Below are 16,793 nucleotides of genomic sequence, written 5' to 3' on the forward strand. Positions count from 1 at the left end.
CCTAACATTAAAAAACAAAGGAAACCAAAAGCAAACAAAAAATCCGTCGAGCTAAAATAACAGTTTGTTTGGCTGGGTTTGAGTAAATTTTCTTCATAGAAGCTCATATGGTTTGGATTTGCAACTAAAGCAGTGTTGCTGACAGCCCAGAGTTCTGGCTGTCACTAAGTGCCTGTGCAGTCACACTGCCACACTGGTATCAGCTGTTGTTGCTTTTGGGATGTTGTGAGCGATTTGTACATCTTGAATCCACCTCTTTCCCCTATTCCCCTGAAGATCCATACAGAACTTTATCAGAACTTCATAAAAATCTGCTGATCTTCAGCCCTGATCACTTTTTATCTTTTAATTTATTTATTTATTTATTTATTTATTACTATTTTAATGCAGGCTCTCTGGAATGAATATACCTCCTCCAGTTATCAGCAACAAAAATTGGCTTAGACTACGTTTTGTAACTGACAGCAATCACCGATACCGTGGATTTAGTGCTCATTATCAAGGTACATATTTAAAAACATCTTTTTTTATATTGCTGTTGTGGTTGTTTCTCTGATACTAAAAACAAAACAAAACAAAACAAAAAAACGTGAAGTTGAGTAAATGGAAAGGTGTCCTTTACATTGAAAAAGTTCCCTATATAGCTTGTATTTGTATAAATACAATAAAAGATAAAGTCATATAAAATTACAATCTATTAAAGTATGTGTAGTGTAATAAATAGTATATGTACCAAGTTACAACAGGTATTTACTTCCTTCTCCCCTGTGTAGCATGTAGCTTTAAAAATGTTCCTTATTTCCTAAAAAGATTACAAAACAGATGCAGAAATAATTTTGTCTTTAGTCTTTAAAATACATGTTTACCTCCATGGTTTTGTTAGCCATGTTTGTAAAACATTAAGTTTCTGTTTACTAATGTGGCATTTCATCAGTATTATATTATCTCTTGCTACATATTCCTGAATTCAGTGTGCTATTAAAGATTTAATTAACATGTAAGATTGTTACCCACCATTTTTATGAACAATCATTACTTTGAATAAGAGTGAAAGCATCTGAATTACTAACTAGGGAATACCACAGTTTGGAGGAAGATCATAATAATGATGAAGCTCTGATAAAAACTGAGCTCCATTAGTAGTACATGGTAATAATACAGTCTGTTTTTATCACAAACATTATTATTAAAAATATTTTCCAATATCTACAGTGCATCAGTAGATCTTTGGAGAACAATAATTCTTTTTTTTTTTTTTTTTTTTCTTTGCTCTATAGCTTTTTTTTTTTTTTTTTTTTTTTTTTTTTTAATCTAGGAAAAAAAAAAATCATCATCATAGCATTCCTAATGAGATTTGGGTCAGGAATTTCTTTAACATTTCTCTGCAAGGAATTCATCATGAGAAGACATTGCCTACATAAATGTTTGCAGAATCTGGTAAAACTCATTAACAAATACAATAAAAAAAATCCAAGGTTAGGACTTTTTTTTTTTTTTAATGTAATTGATCTGTGTGATTGCCACAGATAATATATTCTAAATAAGTAAAGAATAATTTGATTATTTTAGCACATGTACTTATATATACTTAGAGTTTCTGAGATTCTAGATGTCCTGAAATGTGTACTGTAGTGAATTCAGTTGAAAAAATCTTCCTTAATGTAGCTCCACATCTTCCACAACTTTTGTAAAAAGGCACTGACTTGTGTTTGTTGGTTTTTTTTTTTGTTTTTTGTTGTTGTTTTGTTTTGTTTTATGCATTCTTAATACCTCATGATAAACCACATGCTTTACTGCAGAATTCCTAAACATAAAATAGAAACTTTCTGTTGGATCCTTTCTAACAACTGATAAACAGTCTGATAACTATTTTGTCAGTTTACATAAAACAATTCACATTGATCAGATGTTTGTTTTTTAACTACTGAGAATGAATTACATTTCACATGACACAAATCCTGTATTACACTTGCATTCCTGGCAGAACTGTGAAGTGTAAGGTATTAGAAAAAAAAAAAAAAAAAAAAAAAAAAAAAGACTTCTGTTTAGTTTCAGAATATTTTCTGCAAGTCACATAGATGACATTAACAGGCAGCTGTGATTTCTCATCATCACCTAAATAATACACCTAAATCAGTGGTGTTTACAGTACTGAATTCATATTATTTTGTTTTGAATTCATACTTTTTTTTTTGTTTGTTTTATATTATTTAATTTTTGACATTATATTGAAGAATATACATTAACATGTGCTATATGCTTAGTTTTGAAAGGCTGCAGTATGAAGGAAAAAATGAAGAAAATATATTTTATTGCTGTATGAGAAAATAAAATAAAAAAAAAAACAACACTCAAGCAGTCAATTTAGCATGTAAAAGCATTAAATGTTCATACTGCAAGCAGATACAATCATTACAAATTAAAGCCAATTGTAGAAGATGAAAGAATGCAACGTGAGATATTAAGGATAGTGTTTTAAGAATTTACAGCAGACTAAAGAAGAAAGTGTGAAGAAAGGAAATGAATATACAAAAACTTTCATAAGTTTAGAAAATTATATACATATGTATGTAAATAATATTCCTCTTCAAAAATGTGAAAACTTTAGTTTTTGGTCGGAGACTGTTTTAAGTCTTTTTCTGAGCCCAGTTTTCAGATTTACATGAGTTATCAAAGATTTTTAATAAAAATGAAATAATTATTCTAAATAACAGTGCAATATAGATAGTTTTCTTTGTCGGGAATCTACTTCTATGTCACTTTCTAGAGGAAATGTGTTAACCTTCTCAAGTAATTACATTATCTTTGTTTTCTCTTTTATTTTAATTATTTTTTCATCCCCTATGCTACTACACTGATACAGAAAGAGATTACAAATACTGAAGCATAAAACACAGCATAATTTTCTCATTCCATCAATACTTAGCACTTCTGTATTCTTTTCACCCAGATACTGCCCTGGCTTGCTGCTTTTGCACAGCTGCATATTTTATACTAATGCTTTTGTGTGGTGCATTGACCATAAGTGTTAGCAAACCACCCATACTCACTCATCCTCTCATTTTGGAACAGGGCAGAAGATAAAAGTCAAAAACTTGTAGGCTGAAGGGACTGCAGGGTTGACAGGGATGACAGCTTAATTACTGTGAGAAACATAACAGACAAGAAATGTAACTCAGGGCATTTAGTTATTGATTTGGGTGTTAGAGAAAGAAAAAAAAAACATAAAGACATTTAAACAGACACAGAAAATACCATTCCATTAGGTTTTACAGGCTTAACTTTACTTCTGACACCTCCCACTTCCCATATTTACACTGCCACATATTACATACACCTAGTCTCTTCTATAATGAGAAGGGTACTACAGGAATTTTGAGTTAGGTTGAAGCAGTTTATTCCTATTGCTCCTCCATTCTCATTCTCTTTTGATACTTATTCCTTCTTAATCAGTTCCTCTATATCAAGACACAACTGCAGTCATCTTAGGCAAACCCATGCTCTAGCACAGGTTACCCACAGAACAATTTTTCTTTTGGAATTGATAGCAGCACTACTTACTTCCTCTTTCTTTCCTCTTGTTCTTTTTTATTGTGTTCACTGCCTTTTCTTAAGCAGCGTTCTCATGCAGATGCCATAAACTCCTCTGACAGACATACAGCTGCAACTTGTGGTGAGCCAGCTGGAACTGGCAGTGACCTACATATGTGTGGCAGCCCTTGATCTCCTATCAAAAAGGTTGAATGTGCAACCTATCTGTTATTGAAACTTGTCATTTGCACCCAATATTATCTGCAAAAACTTGTTATTTTATATCTAAGAAAATAAACCAGGTTCTATATCCACTGTTAAGCAGGATACAAAATACCCATTTATTTATTTATTTATTTATTTCTGTTCTCTTAGATGAATGAGAATTGCTTTCTAGATTTCTTTTTCACAAGGCAGACTCACATGTCAGAGCTTCAGCATAATATATCAAGTTACTGCTGTCTAGCCATTGTCAAAGGATAAAAATGATGCCATACAAGCTTCAAATCAAGGTGCATATGGAAGAAAAAATAAGTCATAAGCAACCTTTTAATTTCATTAATTATCACAATTTACCTAATTTTCCATACAAGGCTTCAGCCTTGCGAACACCTGTGAAAATGTTTGAATTACTTTATCCAGGACAAGTGAAATTTACTGAGGTGTGTAAACATAAGGGAAACGGCCAGATTCGTTTAAGTCTACCGTCAAGCAGGTTAAGTGTTGACTCTTTTAAAAAGGTATTTTCATTCATGAAATATATTCAATTAGCAAATCTGAAGTATGCTAGAAAATAATGATCATAGTGATGTATGTGTGTCAGTTAGAAGAAATTCAAAATTTATCCCCTCCCTTTACACTTCCCAGTAGTGCCTGTCTTGCTCCAATTTACAGGAGGGAGGCAAAGGTTATTTAGATATATTATGCCTGGCATGAGATTAAGAAGAAAACATTCAAATGTTGTTCCTACAAGTTTATTAGAAATAATAGTCAGCTGAGGGGATGGGGAAGGGAAAGCGGTGGGCGATAGGAAAGGTAGGAAAAGGACAAGAATTGCATAAAAGCTGGGATAGTCACCACCTGGATGCAGCAGCATCCTGTCGCACGTCGTTTCGTTGGTCCAAGGAAAAAGGGTTTAGGGGAGAGCAGCAGCAGAGTGGCAGGCCACAAGCAGCAGATCAGTGTAGTGCAGAGCAGGTGGTGGAAGGAGCAGTGAGATTCCACGTAGCAGAATCTTGAGCAGCATTCCGAGCAGCAAGCCCAGGAGAGTCTGTCGGTAGCAGTAGGCAAAGTTCTTCAGCATGCAGGCATGCAGGTGTCACGTAGTGAGGCATCTGATGTCAGAAAACCTCCTTGTTCACGTAGTGAGACATCTGATGTCAGAAAAACCTAGTTATTCAAGAAATGAGGCATCTGATGTCAGAAAACCTAACTTCATGGTTTGTCCATGCTCTTTTTATCCTTCTTCTTCTCTGCCTACGTGACATTCCTGGGGGCTTGCATAAGAGGCATGTGAGTAGCCCTGGGATGGCCATCTTCCTTGAGATAAGCCCACACAAAAGACCACTTCATGGCCATTCATCTGCAGCTTATCTCTCTCTCATTGCCCCTGGACTTGTCCATCTGTTACCCTCAGACAGAGGTTTTCTCATCCCCTGCCCAGGGCTTACCTGGACTTGTCCGTGTTCAGCAAACTTTTGAGGCGATAGTGTAAAAAGCATGGCCTCTTACAGTGTCACAGCAAGGTACATTTAGCAGCTGCTGATCTCCTGTGTTTTAGTATTTCTGTGCATTCAATGAAGGGCTTTGGACTTGGTATCTTCTATCTTTACTGCTTTATTAAAACTTCTTTTGATTTTGAAGTTGTTTAATGAAGTACAGCCAAAGCCTTTTAGATAGGCTTCTGCTGCAGTGTTTCTTGGCACTGGGAATCTTCTATTTTTAAAATTAGTTGTCATTTTTGCTCCATCTATTTACTATTCCCTTGAAGTTTTCTTGTGTTTGCTACTTTCTGCTGGCTACTCTTTGCACCCCATTACTTACGTATACATATGCAATATTATCTAAATTGACAGAAAGGATTGAGTTAGCTTCACAGCTTCCAGTCTTATAGATGAGTGTACACAAGCTTCAGTTATTTATGTCAAGCATACCTTGACTGTGAAAGTGCTTCTGGAAAAGCAACACCCATTTTCTGATAAAGACTCCATAGATTCCCTATCTCTTGAGATCCATCATTCCTTCATTCTTTCTCCACAGCTAAAGCTGTGGAAGCTTTCAGCGGTAGACTTGTACTTACAGTTCATCGAACTGGTGAAATTAATTTACTTCCTTATTATTTTCTTGTATGTAGTAAATCAGCTGCACTGTTGAAGGCTTATACCAAATAACACATAAATTGAAGAAAAAAACAGTATCAAATATTTGGGTACGATTATGATATGTTCTGTTGAGAATCGCAGAATCACCAAGATTGGAAAAGACCTGCAAGGTCATCCAGTCCAACCATCCACCATCACCAATAGTTCTCAGTAGACCATGTCCCTTAACACAGTGTCCAAACATTCTTTGATCTCCAGTGTCAGTGACTCCACCACCTCCCTGGGCAGCCCATTCCACTGCATGACCACTCTTTCAGAGTAGCAGAATTTCCTAATGTCCAGCCTGAACCTCCCCTGGATAACAGAGTAAAATTTAGATCTCAGTCTCCATGTGTAAAGCATCCTAATGGTTTTGCTGCCTAATACCAGACAGCCAGAAATGTGGAGCTGAAGTGAGATGAATGCCAGCACCTGTAGTGTGATACAGAGAAAACTGATACTGAAGTGTTTTCTGTTTTGTGTTGTTTTAACATTTGATTTTACATTGTTTGTTTCTTTGCTTGCTTTTAGTATATTGATAGAAATCTATCTCCATTCCAAAATGATTTATGGAGGTAGACATTTCATTTGTTTTGCTTTGAGGGACAATTTGAAGCAGCTGACAGTCAAGTAAAGAATTTCTTACTGCAAAGTAAGTAGTAATAAATTGCCTCAGAACATTGTGGCTAGAGTTGTCAGACAGGAAAATCATCTTTATTACTTTTTTTTCAGAGCATCCAACAGTTTAAATGTCATTAGTTACTCCTCTCAGAATCTGTTGCAACTAACATTTTGTAGTGCTTGTGCTGGAGGACACAGCAGTCACGATGAAAGTTTAAGTGAGGTTTGCTGGATGTCTAACACCCAATAAATCTGGGGAGCTATGGAGCATAGTTCAGCTTTTCACAAATATGTATGTGATCACATACAAAATGATGTAAGTTATCCAAGGTATTCTTAGGGTACTGACAGAACTGTGCAGGCTCTTCTCGCAGCTGGAAACAAAACAGAATGTTACAAAGCGGTGTATTATGAAATATTCAAATTGGACCAAACCAAAGTTTGCATGGACGCTTGAATCTTCTCCACGCCAAGATGATATTGTCAGTACAGTTTACAGAGTGATTCAGATGGCCATATGGAAGAAGCTGGGTAGAGATGATCTAGAGCAGTCATGTCTGGCCTATGAGCTACACACAGTAGTTCATCCTGTACTGCAGTTGGCCACCCTGCCACCACCATCATGCATCACTGCCAAGAAGCCTGGTCTGGACCCAGGCATTCTTGCATTTCTCAGCAACAACCAAACCATTGCTGTGCTGTTAAAACTGACTCGACTGATACCAGGACAAAGGAGAATGCAAAGAATTGCTAACTCAAGATATGGCAAAGAATTTTATACATTTTAATACATTGTTGTGAACAGTGAAAAATAGACAGCCTTTCCATTCTAATAAAAGAATTTGAGAATGAGTTTCACAACTGATGAAAAAATCATTGATTTTTTGGTATATCTGTGACCATATTTTCAGTCAACATAAATGCATTACCTGTGAATTTTTAGGTAGAATGTATAGAGTTGTAAACATATAGTCTACTCAAAAATTTGATTATGTCTCTTTAGTGGACTTTTATATGCCTTATCTTACCAGAGAAAAATATCCCCTACTCACCACTTTGTCTTTTTCTGTTATCGCTTTTTGACAGTATGTACATTTGTGAAAAAATTACTTCCAAGGATGAATAAAGAAGAAGAATAAAATTAGATCAAAAATCTTGTACAAGCACCTTGAGAACTAAGAATTACAAGCACTCTGATTAAAGCATTTGTTTAACAAAAACATGATCAAATATCCTACCAGTTTTTTGTTTTTGTTGTCTATATTATAATAAAAAATGTTTTCTTACTCATATACATTGATTATATTATATACTTTATGTGCTGCCGAAGACAGTATCCACTCAATGTAGCAAAAGGTTGGATACCCGTGCTCTAGAGAAACTGTATTGTGTTAGCAAATCAGAGAGAATTTACAGGAGGCAGTGCCCTTCCACAGGAGCAAGAAGAGAGAAAAGTACACATAAAATGGCAACTAACAGCATTTAGGCAGCAGCTGTCTTCTGTTCAGGATGTATACTTTGAGATGGATTAAAACACTATTCTCCTGACTACACTTATTTGATTACCTTTGATAATAATAGGAGATTATATACCAAGGACAGATATAGACGAGCAAGCATAGGTGACTGAGAATCTGAGATTCTTAGGTCTAATCTCATATGAAGTGCGTAGTCGCTGAGAGTTACTTACTGAAATGAATTTTCAGTACTAGTGCACTCATGGGATTTTGAGATATATCCTGAGAGAAATTAAAGTGCTACATCACTTGTGTCAGAGCTATAGAAACCTGCTACTTAAGGGCTTAGCTTGCTTATGCTTAGGGTGGTGTTTACTTGCCTTGGCAGATGACAGTTGTATTGTTGTTTTGTTTGTGTGTGTATGTGTTTTTGTTTTTGTGACTTTTGTTTTTTTAATGACAAATACTTAGTTCTTAATATTGTAAACTCTGAAGTCCTATTGTCAAAATACAGCCCAGAAAGCTACCTGATTTAGCAGTGAATGGAAGAAAAAGAAACTCTTTTCTCATGAAAGAAACTCGCAAGACCTTTTCATTAGATTTTTTTATTATTTATTTGTTTATTTATTTATTTTAACCCCCAGGCTTAACAAAAACATAAATTGCATATGTGGTTATAAAATAAAATGATTTTTAGTGAAATTCCATGCTTAGGTGTCTGTTAGCTCTGCATCATTTTATACTGAGCTGTACTTTCTGAACAGATTATTTTTCACCTTTCCACTCTAGAGATGTCTTTTATTTGCAGCTATGCACCCACAGAATGACGGTGTGTAGAATGATATTGTTTTTTCTCTAGACAAGACAGAGGAGACAAATTGCTCCATTTCATTGTTCTCCCATTTTAAAGTACATATTTTTAGAATTCTCCTATTCATAGGTTATAATCGCACTCGTCTTGAAGGTTAACTAAGTTAGTTCTGTTTCTTTTCACCAAACCAGAAGTACTTATTTCTAACATTTGAATTCTTTTTTTTTTTTTTTTATTTCAAATAAGAGCAATGTCTTTTAAAATAAGTCAACAGAACTAAGATTAAAAATTGAAAACATCGATAGTGCTAATGTTTTAATTAATGGATCACAATTTCCTTCTGGATTAGATGTTTAAATGCAGTAAAGGGTCCTTTCCAGGCAAGATATTTATCTATTTATCATTTCTTTATTAATTATTGTGGTTCAATGAGTGCATCTACTTAATTTTAATTATTCTAAAACAAACAAACAAACAGAAAACATCAAAAACAATTAAAAAAAACCATGAATGATGCATTTGTTCTGAAACCTTTTAATATGCTCCTGTTTAATATTCTACGCACATGCTCACCGTTTGTGAAAGGGAAACTGACAATGTTTTCATGTGCTACTATTTCAAATCCTCTGTAGAAGAAGAAAAATATGTACTAAATTATTTACAAATTCAATTAGATAATACACTCCTTTTTTATAAGATCAAAACATTAATACATTAACCTGTGTATCTGTTTGCTTCATTACCACCAACCATCATATTACACTACACTGATGACCTGTTCATGTCAAGACAAAAATACTGAGGGGAAAAAATCTGAAATAAACTGAGGGAGTAATGGACCCTCTCTCTCACCATAGTCAAAGAGGGAGAGACAGCTTGAGAGGAGAGGAGGAAAGGCAGCAGGTCTCAGCTCAGTGTCGCAGGCAACCCCCACCCCAACCTTCCTCAGTTCCCCTGGTCCCTCTCTGTAAAAGGTATGAAGCCCTGAAAACAGAGGGAGTGGTGAGTGATGATGACATGGGAGCACTGCTGCCAAGCTTGCCCAAGGTGAGGCGGTTTGCTCCATGTTTGAAGACTGCCTCCTCCAAGAAAGAAAGGAGAGTGATAGTTGTGGGCGACTGTCTTCTGAGAGGAACAGAGGTTACAGTATGTCGGCCTGACCCTGCCTGTAGGGGGGTGTGCTGCCTTCCTGTGGCCCGAGTCAGGGATATTTCTAGAAAACTCCCCAGCCTTATCTGCCCCTCTGATTATTACCCTTTATTGATAGTTCAGGCTGGCAGTGATGGGATTGCTGAAAGAAGCCTGAGGATTATAAAAAATGATTTTAGGAGATTGGGGAAATTAGCTGATGGAGAGGGCATACAAGTAGTGTTTGCCAGTATTCCTTTGGTGGCAGGGACATACACTGAGATGAGCAGAAAAAGTCATCTTATGAATGTATGGCTGAGAGGCTGGTGCAAATGCAACAATTTTGGATTCTTTGATCATGGGGCAGTCTACTCGGCACCTGGCCTGAGGTCGGCTGATGGGAACTACCTGTCTCCAAAAGGGAAATGGATACTTGCCCAAGAGCTGGCAGGACTTGTAGAGAGAGCTTTAAACTAGATAGAAAGGGAGAAGGGGATAAAGCCAGGCCTGCTAGAGATCAGCCTGGGGAAGTGGTATTGGAATTAGGAGAGAGGCGAGGGGCTCAGCTGAGGTGTATCTACACTAATGCACACAGCATGGGCAACAAGCAAGAAGAGTTGGAAGCCGTTGTGAGGCAGGCAAACTATGACCTAGTCACCATAATGGAAAAGTGGTAGGATTGTTCCCATGACTGGAGTGCTGCAGTGGGTGGCTACAAACTCTTCAAGAGGGATAGGAAAGGAAGGAGGGGTGGCGGTGTGGCTCTCTATTCTAGGGAATGCTTTTATTCTACTGAGATTAAGACTGGGGATGATAACATTGGATCCCTATGCATACAGATCAGAGGAAGGGCTGACAAGGCAGACATCCTGGTGGAGGTCTGTTATAGACCTCCAAACCAGGATGAAGAGACAGATGAGGTATTCTATAAGCAGCTGGCATGAGCTGCACGGTTGTCAGCCCTTGTCCTCATGGGGGACTTCAACTTCCCTGACATATGCTGGGAGTACTGCACAGCGCAGAAGAAGCAGTCTAGGAGGTTTCTGGAGTGCATAGAGGATAACTTCCTGATGCAGCTGGTGAGAGAGCCCATGAGAAGAAGTGCCCTGCTAGACCTGCTGTTCACAAACAGTGAAGGTCTGGTGGGAGATATGGAGGTTGGGGGCTGCCTTGGACAGAGTGACCATGAAATGATAGATTTCTCGATTTATGGTGGAGCCTGGAGAGGGAGTAGTAAAACTGCTACCTTGGACTTTCGGAGGGTGGACTTTGAATTGTTCAAGAGACTAGTAGGGGGAGTCCCCTGGCATTCAGTCTTAGTGAGTAAAGGGGTCCAAGAGAGCTGGTTGCTCTTCAAAAAGGAAGTCTTAAGGGCACAGGCAGTCCCCCTGAGCTGCAAAATGAGCCGGCAGGGAAGAAGACCAGATTGGATGAAAAGGGAGCTATTCTTGAAGCTCCAGGAGAAAAAGAAAATCTACCACCTGTGGAAGAAGGGATGGGCAACTGAGAATGAATACAAGGAAGTTGTTAGGATGTGTAGAGGTGAAATCAGAAAGGCAAAAGCCCAGCTTGAATTTAACCTGGCTGCTGGGGTGAAAAGGAATAAGAAACTCTTTTATAAATACATTAACAGTAAGAGGAGGACAAAGGAGAATATCCACTCTTTGCTGGATGAGGCTGGGAATGTGACCACTGAGGATAAGGAAAAGGTGGAGGTTCTGAATGCCTTCTTTACATCTGTCTTTAAAAGTCAGACCAGTTATCCTCAGGGTACTCCTCTCTCTGGCCTGGTAGTCTTGGCTGGGGAGCGTGCTAACCCCCCTGTGATTCTGGAAGAAACAGTCAGAGACTTGCTACTCCAACCAGATTGCCACAAATCCATGGGGCCAGATAAGATCCACCCCAGAGAGTGCATCAGAAACAGTGTTTGCATCAGAAACAGTGTTGCCTGCAGGAGCAGAGAGGTGATTGTTGCTCTGTACTCAGCACTGGTTAGACTGCGCCTCAATTACTGTGTCCAGTTTTGGGCCCCTCACTGCAAGAAAGACATTGAAGCCCTGGAACGCGTTCAAAGGAGGGCAACAAAGCTGGTGAGGGGTCTGGAGCACAGGCCATACAAGGAGAGGCTGAAGGAGCTGGGAATGTTCAGCCTGGAGAAGAGGAGGCTTGGGGGAGAACTCACTGCTCTCTAGAACTTCCTGAAGGGAGGCTGTAGTGAGTTGGGGGTTGGCCTCTTCTCTCATGTCATTAGTGATAGGACCAGAGGGAATGTTTTCAAGCTGCAGCAGGGGAGATACAGGCTGGACATTAGGAAATATTACTTCTCAGAAAGGGTGGTCAGGCAGTGGAATGGACTGCCCAGGGAGGTGGTGGAGTCATCGACCCTGGGGGTGTTCAAGGAAAGACTGGATGTTGTGTTGAGGGACATGGTTTAGTGGGAGCTATTGGTAATTGGTGAACGGTCGGACTGGATGATCTTTTAGGTCTTTTCCAACCTTGGTGATTCTATGATTCTATAACGATACAGTAATATTTTAGTTTTGGAATTAATTGTATGAACATAATAGCATCATGCTGAGACACAAAGTATGTGAAATACAGTTTGATTTTCTCTTTTGAAAAATCATCTAGACGTAGTCTGGGGTGGGGGGTAGGGAGGAGGAAGAGAAAACAAAGAACTAATTAAAGACATCAATTGGATTGGGCCATGCTCTTTTCAGTAGTCTGCAGCAACAGGACAAGGGGCATTGGACACAAAATGGAACCTCAGAAGTTCCATGTGAACATGAGGGAAAAAAAAAAAAAAATTAAAAAAAAAATCTTTAAGACTAACAGAGCCAGAACAGGCTACACAGAGAGGTTATAGAGTCTTCTTTGGAAGCATCCAAAATCTATGTGGATGTTTTCCAACGCAACCTTTTCTAGGGAACTTGTTTTAGCAGGGTGGTTGGACTAAATGATCTACAGAGAACCTTTCCAACCCCCACAGTTCTGTTGACGTAGAATGAAGAGGTAGCACTTGTGGACTTTGTTAGGGGTAAATGTGATATCCACTGTGATGACTGAGTGTGTATTTGGGATGGAGACTTTTTCTTCTGTTTTGGAGTTCAACTGTTTTGACTTCAATCTCCTTCTTTCTCACTGTTCATTAATATATTAAAGCTGCATATGAGTCTCCCCTTCAGAGTCAGTAATTGTAAATACCTGTTGTCCATTACACAGTTATCATTTACTCTTATCAGACTTATACTGTACGTAGTATTCTGAGAACTGAGAACTAAACATTCCTTATACACAGGCTGTTAAAAAAAATAAATAAAAAAAAAAAAAATCAGTCGACCACTATAAAGTTACTGAAATTTGTGAAAATAAACCCAGGCAAGACAAACCTACAAAGAGTCAACATAAACCCTGTGGCCTTGAATAAATTTTTTTTCCCCATTGGTCATACTAAGCTATAATGCCAAGAATTTCTCCAGTTTAGTCATTAATTGAGTCCTCCAGCTTCACAATCTATTCAAGATTTACTATTGTATCTGTTTTCTAATCCTATCAGCCTTTAATCTCTCTCATTCTCACCTCATAATTCATTACCTCCTGTTTATCAGTTTTTCCCATCTATTTCCCTAGTTCTGTAAGAGCTGAGCTTTTCACTATCTGCTTATCTGTTTGCCCAAGCCTACCTTTGCTGGTATGCAGGGCTGGGGGAAAAAAAAAAAAACAAAAAAAAAACAAAAAAAAAAACAGTTTTTTTGTTTGTTTTTTAATATTAAGAGCAATTGTAAAATTATTATTACTGTTCTTATCATTCATTATTTTTCCAGGCATCTGAACTTCATTAAATAATTATATTGAAAATAAATTGTGTGTGTTGAAGTTGTATTGTTATGTTCTTCCAATTATGGAATCTTGTTCTATCTAGAACTATGTATTTGATTTATGCTTGTTAGTTTACTCACAGCACTGAACAGATATTAGGCAACTAATATTAATTTGTCACTTTGACAGTGAAAGGAAAGTGCAAGTTTATTTTGTTGGTAAGAAATGAGATTTCCCCAAAATAATGACAAGTTGAAACTGATACATGAAAGCAGATTTAGAAATTTGAAACTATTAAAGTAGGTAAAAATACAGAAACTGTGTCTCTCTGGATGGCATCCCATTCCTCTCACGTGTTGACTGCACCCCACAGCTAGGTGTCATCAGCAAACATGCTGAGGGTGCACTCTATCCCACTGTCAATTTCACTGGTGAAGATACTGAGTGTGGTACCAGCACTGATCCCTGGGGATCAGTGATCATCATTGACTCATCACTGATCTCCATGCAGATATTGAGCCATTGACCACCGCCCTCTGAACTCAACCTTGCAGACAATAGTTTGTCTTGTTGTGTACACTTGCTGTGGAGAAATCAGTGTGTAACTGTTACCTATGTAACTGGTGATCACATTCAGGTTATTCTACTCTATACAGTAGTTCACTTTTTAAAAATACTTTCTCATTTCCAAAAATACATTTATTTTGTATTTCTTTAATAGCCATTTCATGAATTATTTTCTTACTGAAGTTATACCAATTAAAAGGACATTATCCATATGTGTACATATCTTACTCAATATAATACTATTTTCCAGTAAGCACATCTTGCTAGAATAAAATCTATTATTCTGATAGACATATGTAAATGTAAAGAAGTGGTATTTCTGTCTGTAACCTGAGTTCAGTAGAAAGGAGATGATGATGATAATTAAGTATTTCTGTAGCACCAAAAATTAGAAAGCTAATTTCTGTCTGGTCAGAAGCTTATACTTTCAAATGTTTTCACTATACTTTATTTTAAATATCTGATTTAAAACAAAACTACTCAGGTGATATTAAGTTTACTGAGGAAAAGTCTAATGTGGATGTATACTCAAGAGGAAGCAAAGAGTACGTACACTAAACTTCTGTCTAGACAGCCTTTGTAGTCTTTATTCTTAGGATGTATCCAGTGATAACTGCACTTTTGAAATTAAGTCTGGAAGGGTACCTTAGCCATTTTTTTTCAGTCATGGATTTCTTGAAATACATTGTTTTATTTCTTTCTTTTATGGTTGGGTACTAAAAATCGATTTAGTCAGAAGAATGCTTTGAATTATCCATTAATATGGATTTAATATTCTCAAATTCATATTTGAGTTCCATATTCCTTTATTTTCTATTCCTGGTATATAAATTAACAGAAGCAAACCTGTAGTTCAAACAAAGGACCAGGTAAAAGTTTATATGGATATTAACAATTTAATTATTTTGATTATTAATTAAAATGAAGAGGTTTGGGACTATAATAAGGCTGGAATAGCATCTAAAAATAATCTTCTAAAGCAGTGAATCCCTTATATCTACACTAACTTGGAAATTATTTTAACAGGTTGAGAATATATTCTTATAATTAATTTGTAGCTTTATTTGAAAGTCTTGCAGGCAGCAAATACTTAATGACAGAGAACATCAAAGAGAATTGTTAATTAAGATATTTTACTAGCAAAAAAAAATCCTCTTAACATGATGCACTAGCCACTACAATCTTAAAAATATGTAAAGGTTTTAAGTAAGGGTATTTAATAGATCTTGACTGAATTTCCTTGAACATCTGAAAAAAGAATGAAGATAGAATGCAATAATTACTCTTGTTCAAAATTCTAGATATATTTCTGACTACCCCTTATTTTCTTTAATGAAATATGCAGTTTTATTTTTAAAGACTGCCAACATTTCAATTATCCACTGTGAAAAAAATGAGTAGATTTTTATTATTAAGAAACACAATCTGACCTTATTATCTCGTTAGTATACTGACTCTCACTTAGAACAATCCAGTTTAATGACCCTCAGATTTGTTTAGATGGTATTAGTTTGAGTCATATGTGTCACAAAGACAAATAAAGTCTTGCATTATAAATTCACCATGAATAAACGAGATAGTTTTACTGATTAATTCCTAAGAATCAGATTCAGTTTAGAATCTGAGAGCTAACAAATATTCACAAACTGTAATGAATTATAATAGCTGCTGAACATTATGCTTAGACACCATTATTCGGTCTTATTCAAGCATAGACTACAATTTTTATTTTATTTAATTTTATTTTGTCAATAATCTGCCAGTTTCTCATATGTTTTTCTACTATTGAAGGTAATAACTTGAAAAAATAGGGGGAATTGTTAATGGGCCATACTATACCTGGAATCCAGCAACAAGTGGAGTATTGCAAGGGTCTATATAAAAGTTCTATTCGTAATGTTTATGAATGATCTAAAGTATCATCAGGTTTGAAATGACAACAGAATGTCTATCAGTAGTAGTGGAAAGCATTGCCATCAGAAAGATGTAGACAAGGTAAAGAAATAGGACAGTGGGATCTTTATGAAACTCAATGAAGACAAGTTTAAAACCTTGCATACAAGAAGACAGAAACCCTGGCATAGGAATGGCAAGTAGCTAGCAACTCTGTTGAAAAGAATGGATCGTGGCAGATAAGAAAAATTTGAGCCAGAAGAGTATCCTGGCAGCAAAGAGGGCTAACAACCTTCTGAACTATATTAACAAGAATGTAGCCAGAAGATGAAAGGAAAGGTTTATTGTCCTTTACTCAACACTCCTGTGACCATGTCTAGAATACTACATCCACGTTTTGATCCCAGTATGGGAAAGAAGTCTTCTTTGCTAGAGAAAGTCCAGTGGAGAGCCACAGAAGTGGTTAGACAATGGAGCACCTGACCCATGAGAAGTGGCTGCTGGAGCTGGAGTTCATCTTTGAGAAAAGGAGAAAACTATACAAAAACAGCTTCCCCCTGCAAGGGGGTTATTGCACAGATGGAGACAAGCTTATCACAGTGGAAC

At 36.8% G+C, this 16,793-nt stretch overlaps 1 protein-coding gene across 5 annotated transcripts in view; it reads left to right on the forward strand.

The window, feature by feature from the left end:
• CSMD3 (CUB and Sushi multiple domains 3) overlaps positions 1-16,793 on the forward strand; it is a 496,245-nt gene that overhangs the window by 165,424 nt on the left and 314,028 nt on the right. For all 5 annotated transcript variants that reach the window (XM_072330149.1, XM_072330150.1, XM_072330151.1 and 2 more), the window contains exon 6: positions 391-503. In XM_072330149.1, coding sequence (XP_072186250.1) covers positions 391-503 — 113 coding nt within the window. The remainder of the gene's footprint in view (positions 1-390; positions 504-16,793) is intronic.

Source organism: Excalfactoria chinensis, chromosome 2 (genome assembly GCF_039878825.1).
Source record: "Excalfactoria chinensis isolate bCotChi1 chromosome 2, bCotChi1.hap2, whole genome shotgun sequence".
Classification (NCBI taxonomy): domain Eukaryota; kingdom Metazoa; phylum Chordata; class Aves; order Galliformes; family Phasianidae; genus Excalfactoria; species Excalfactoria chinensis.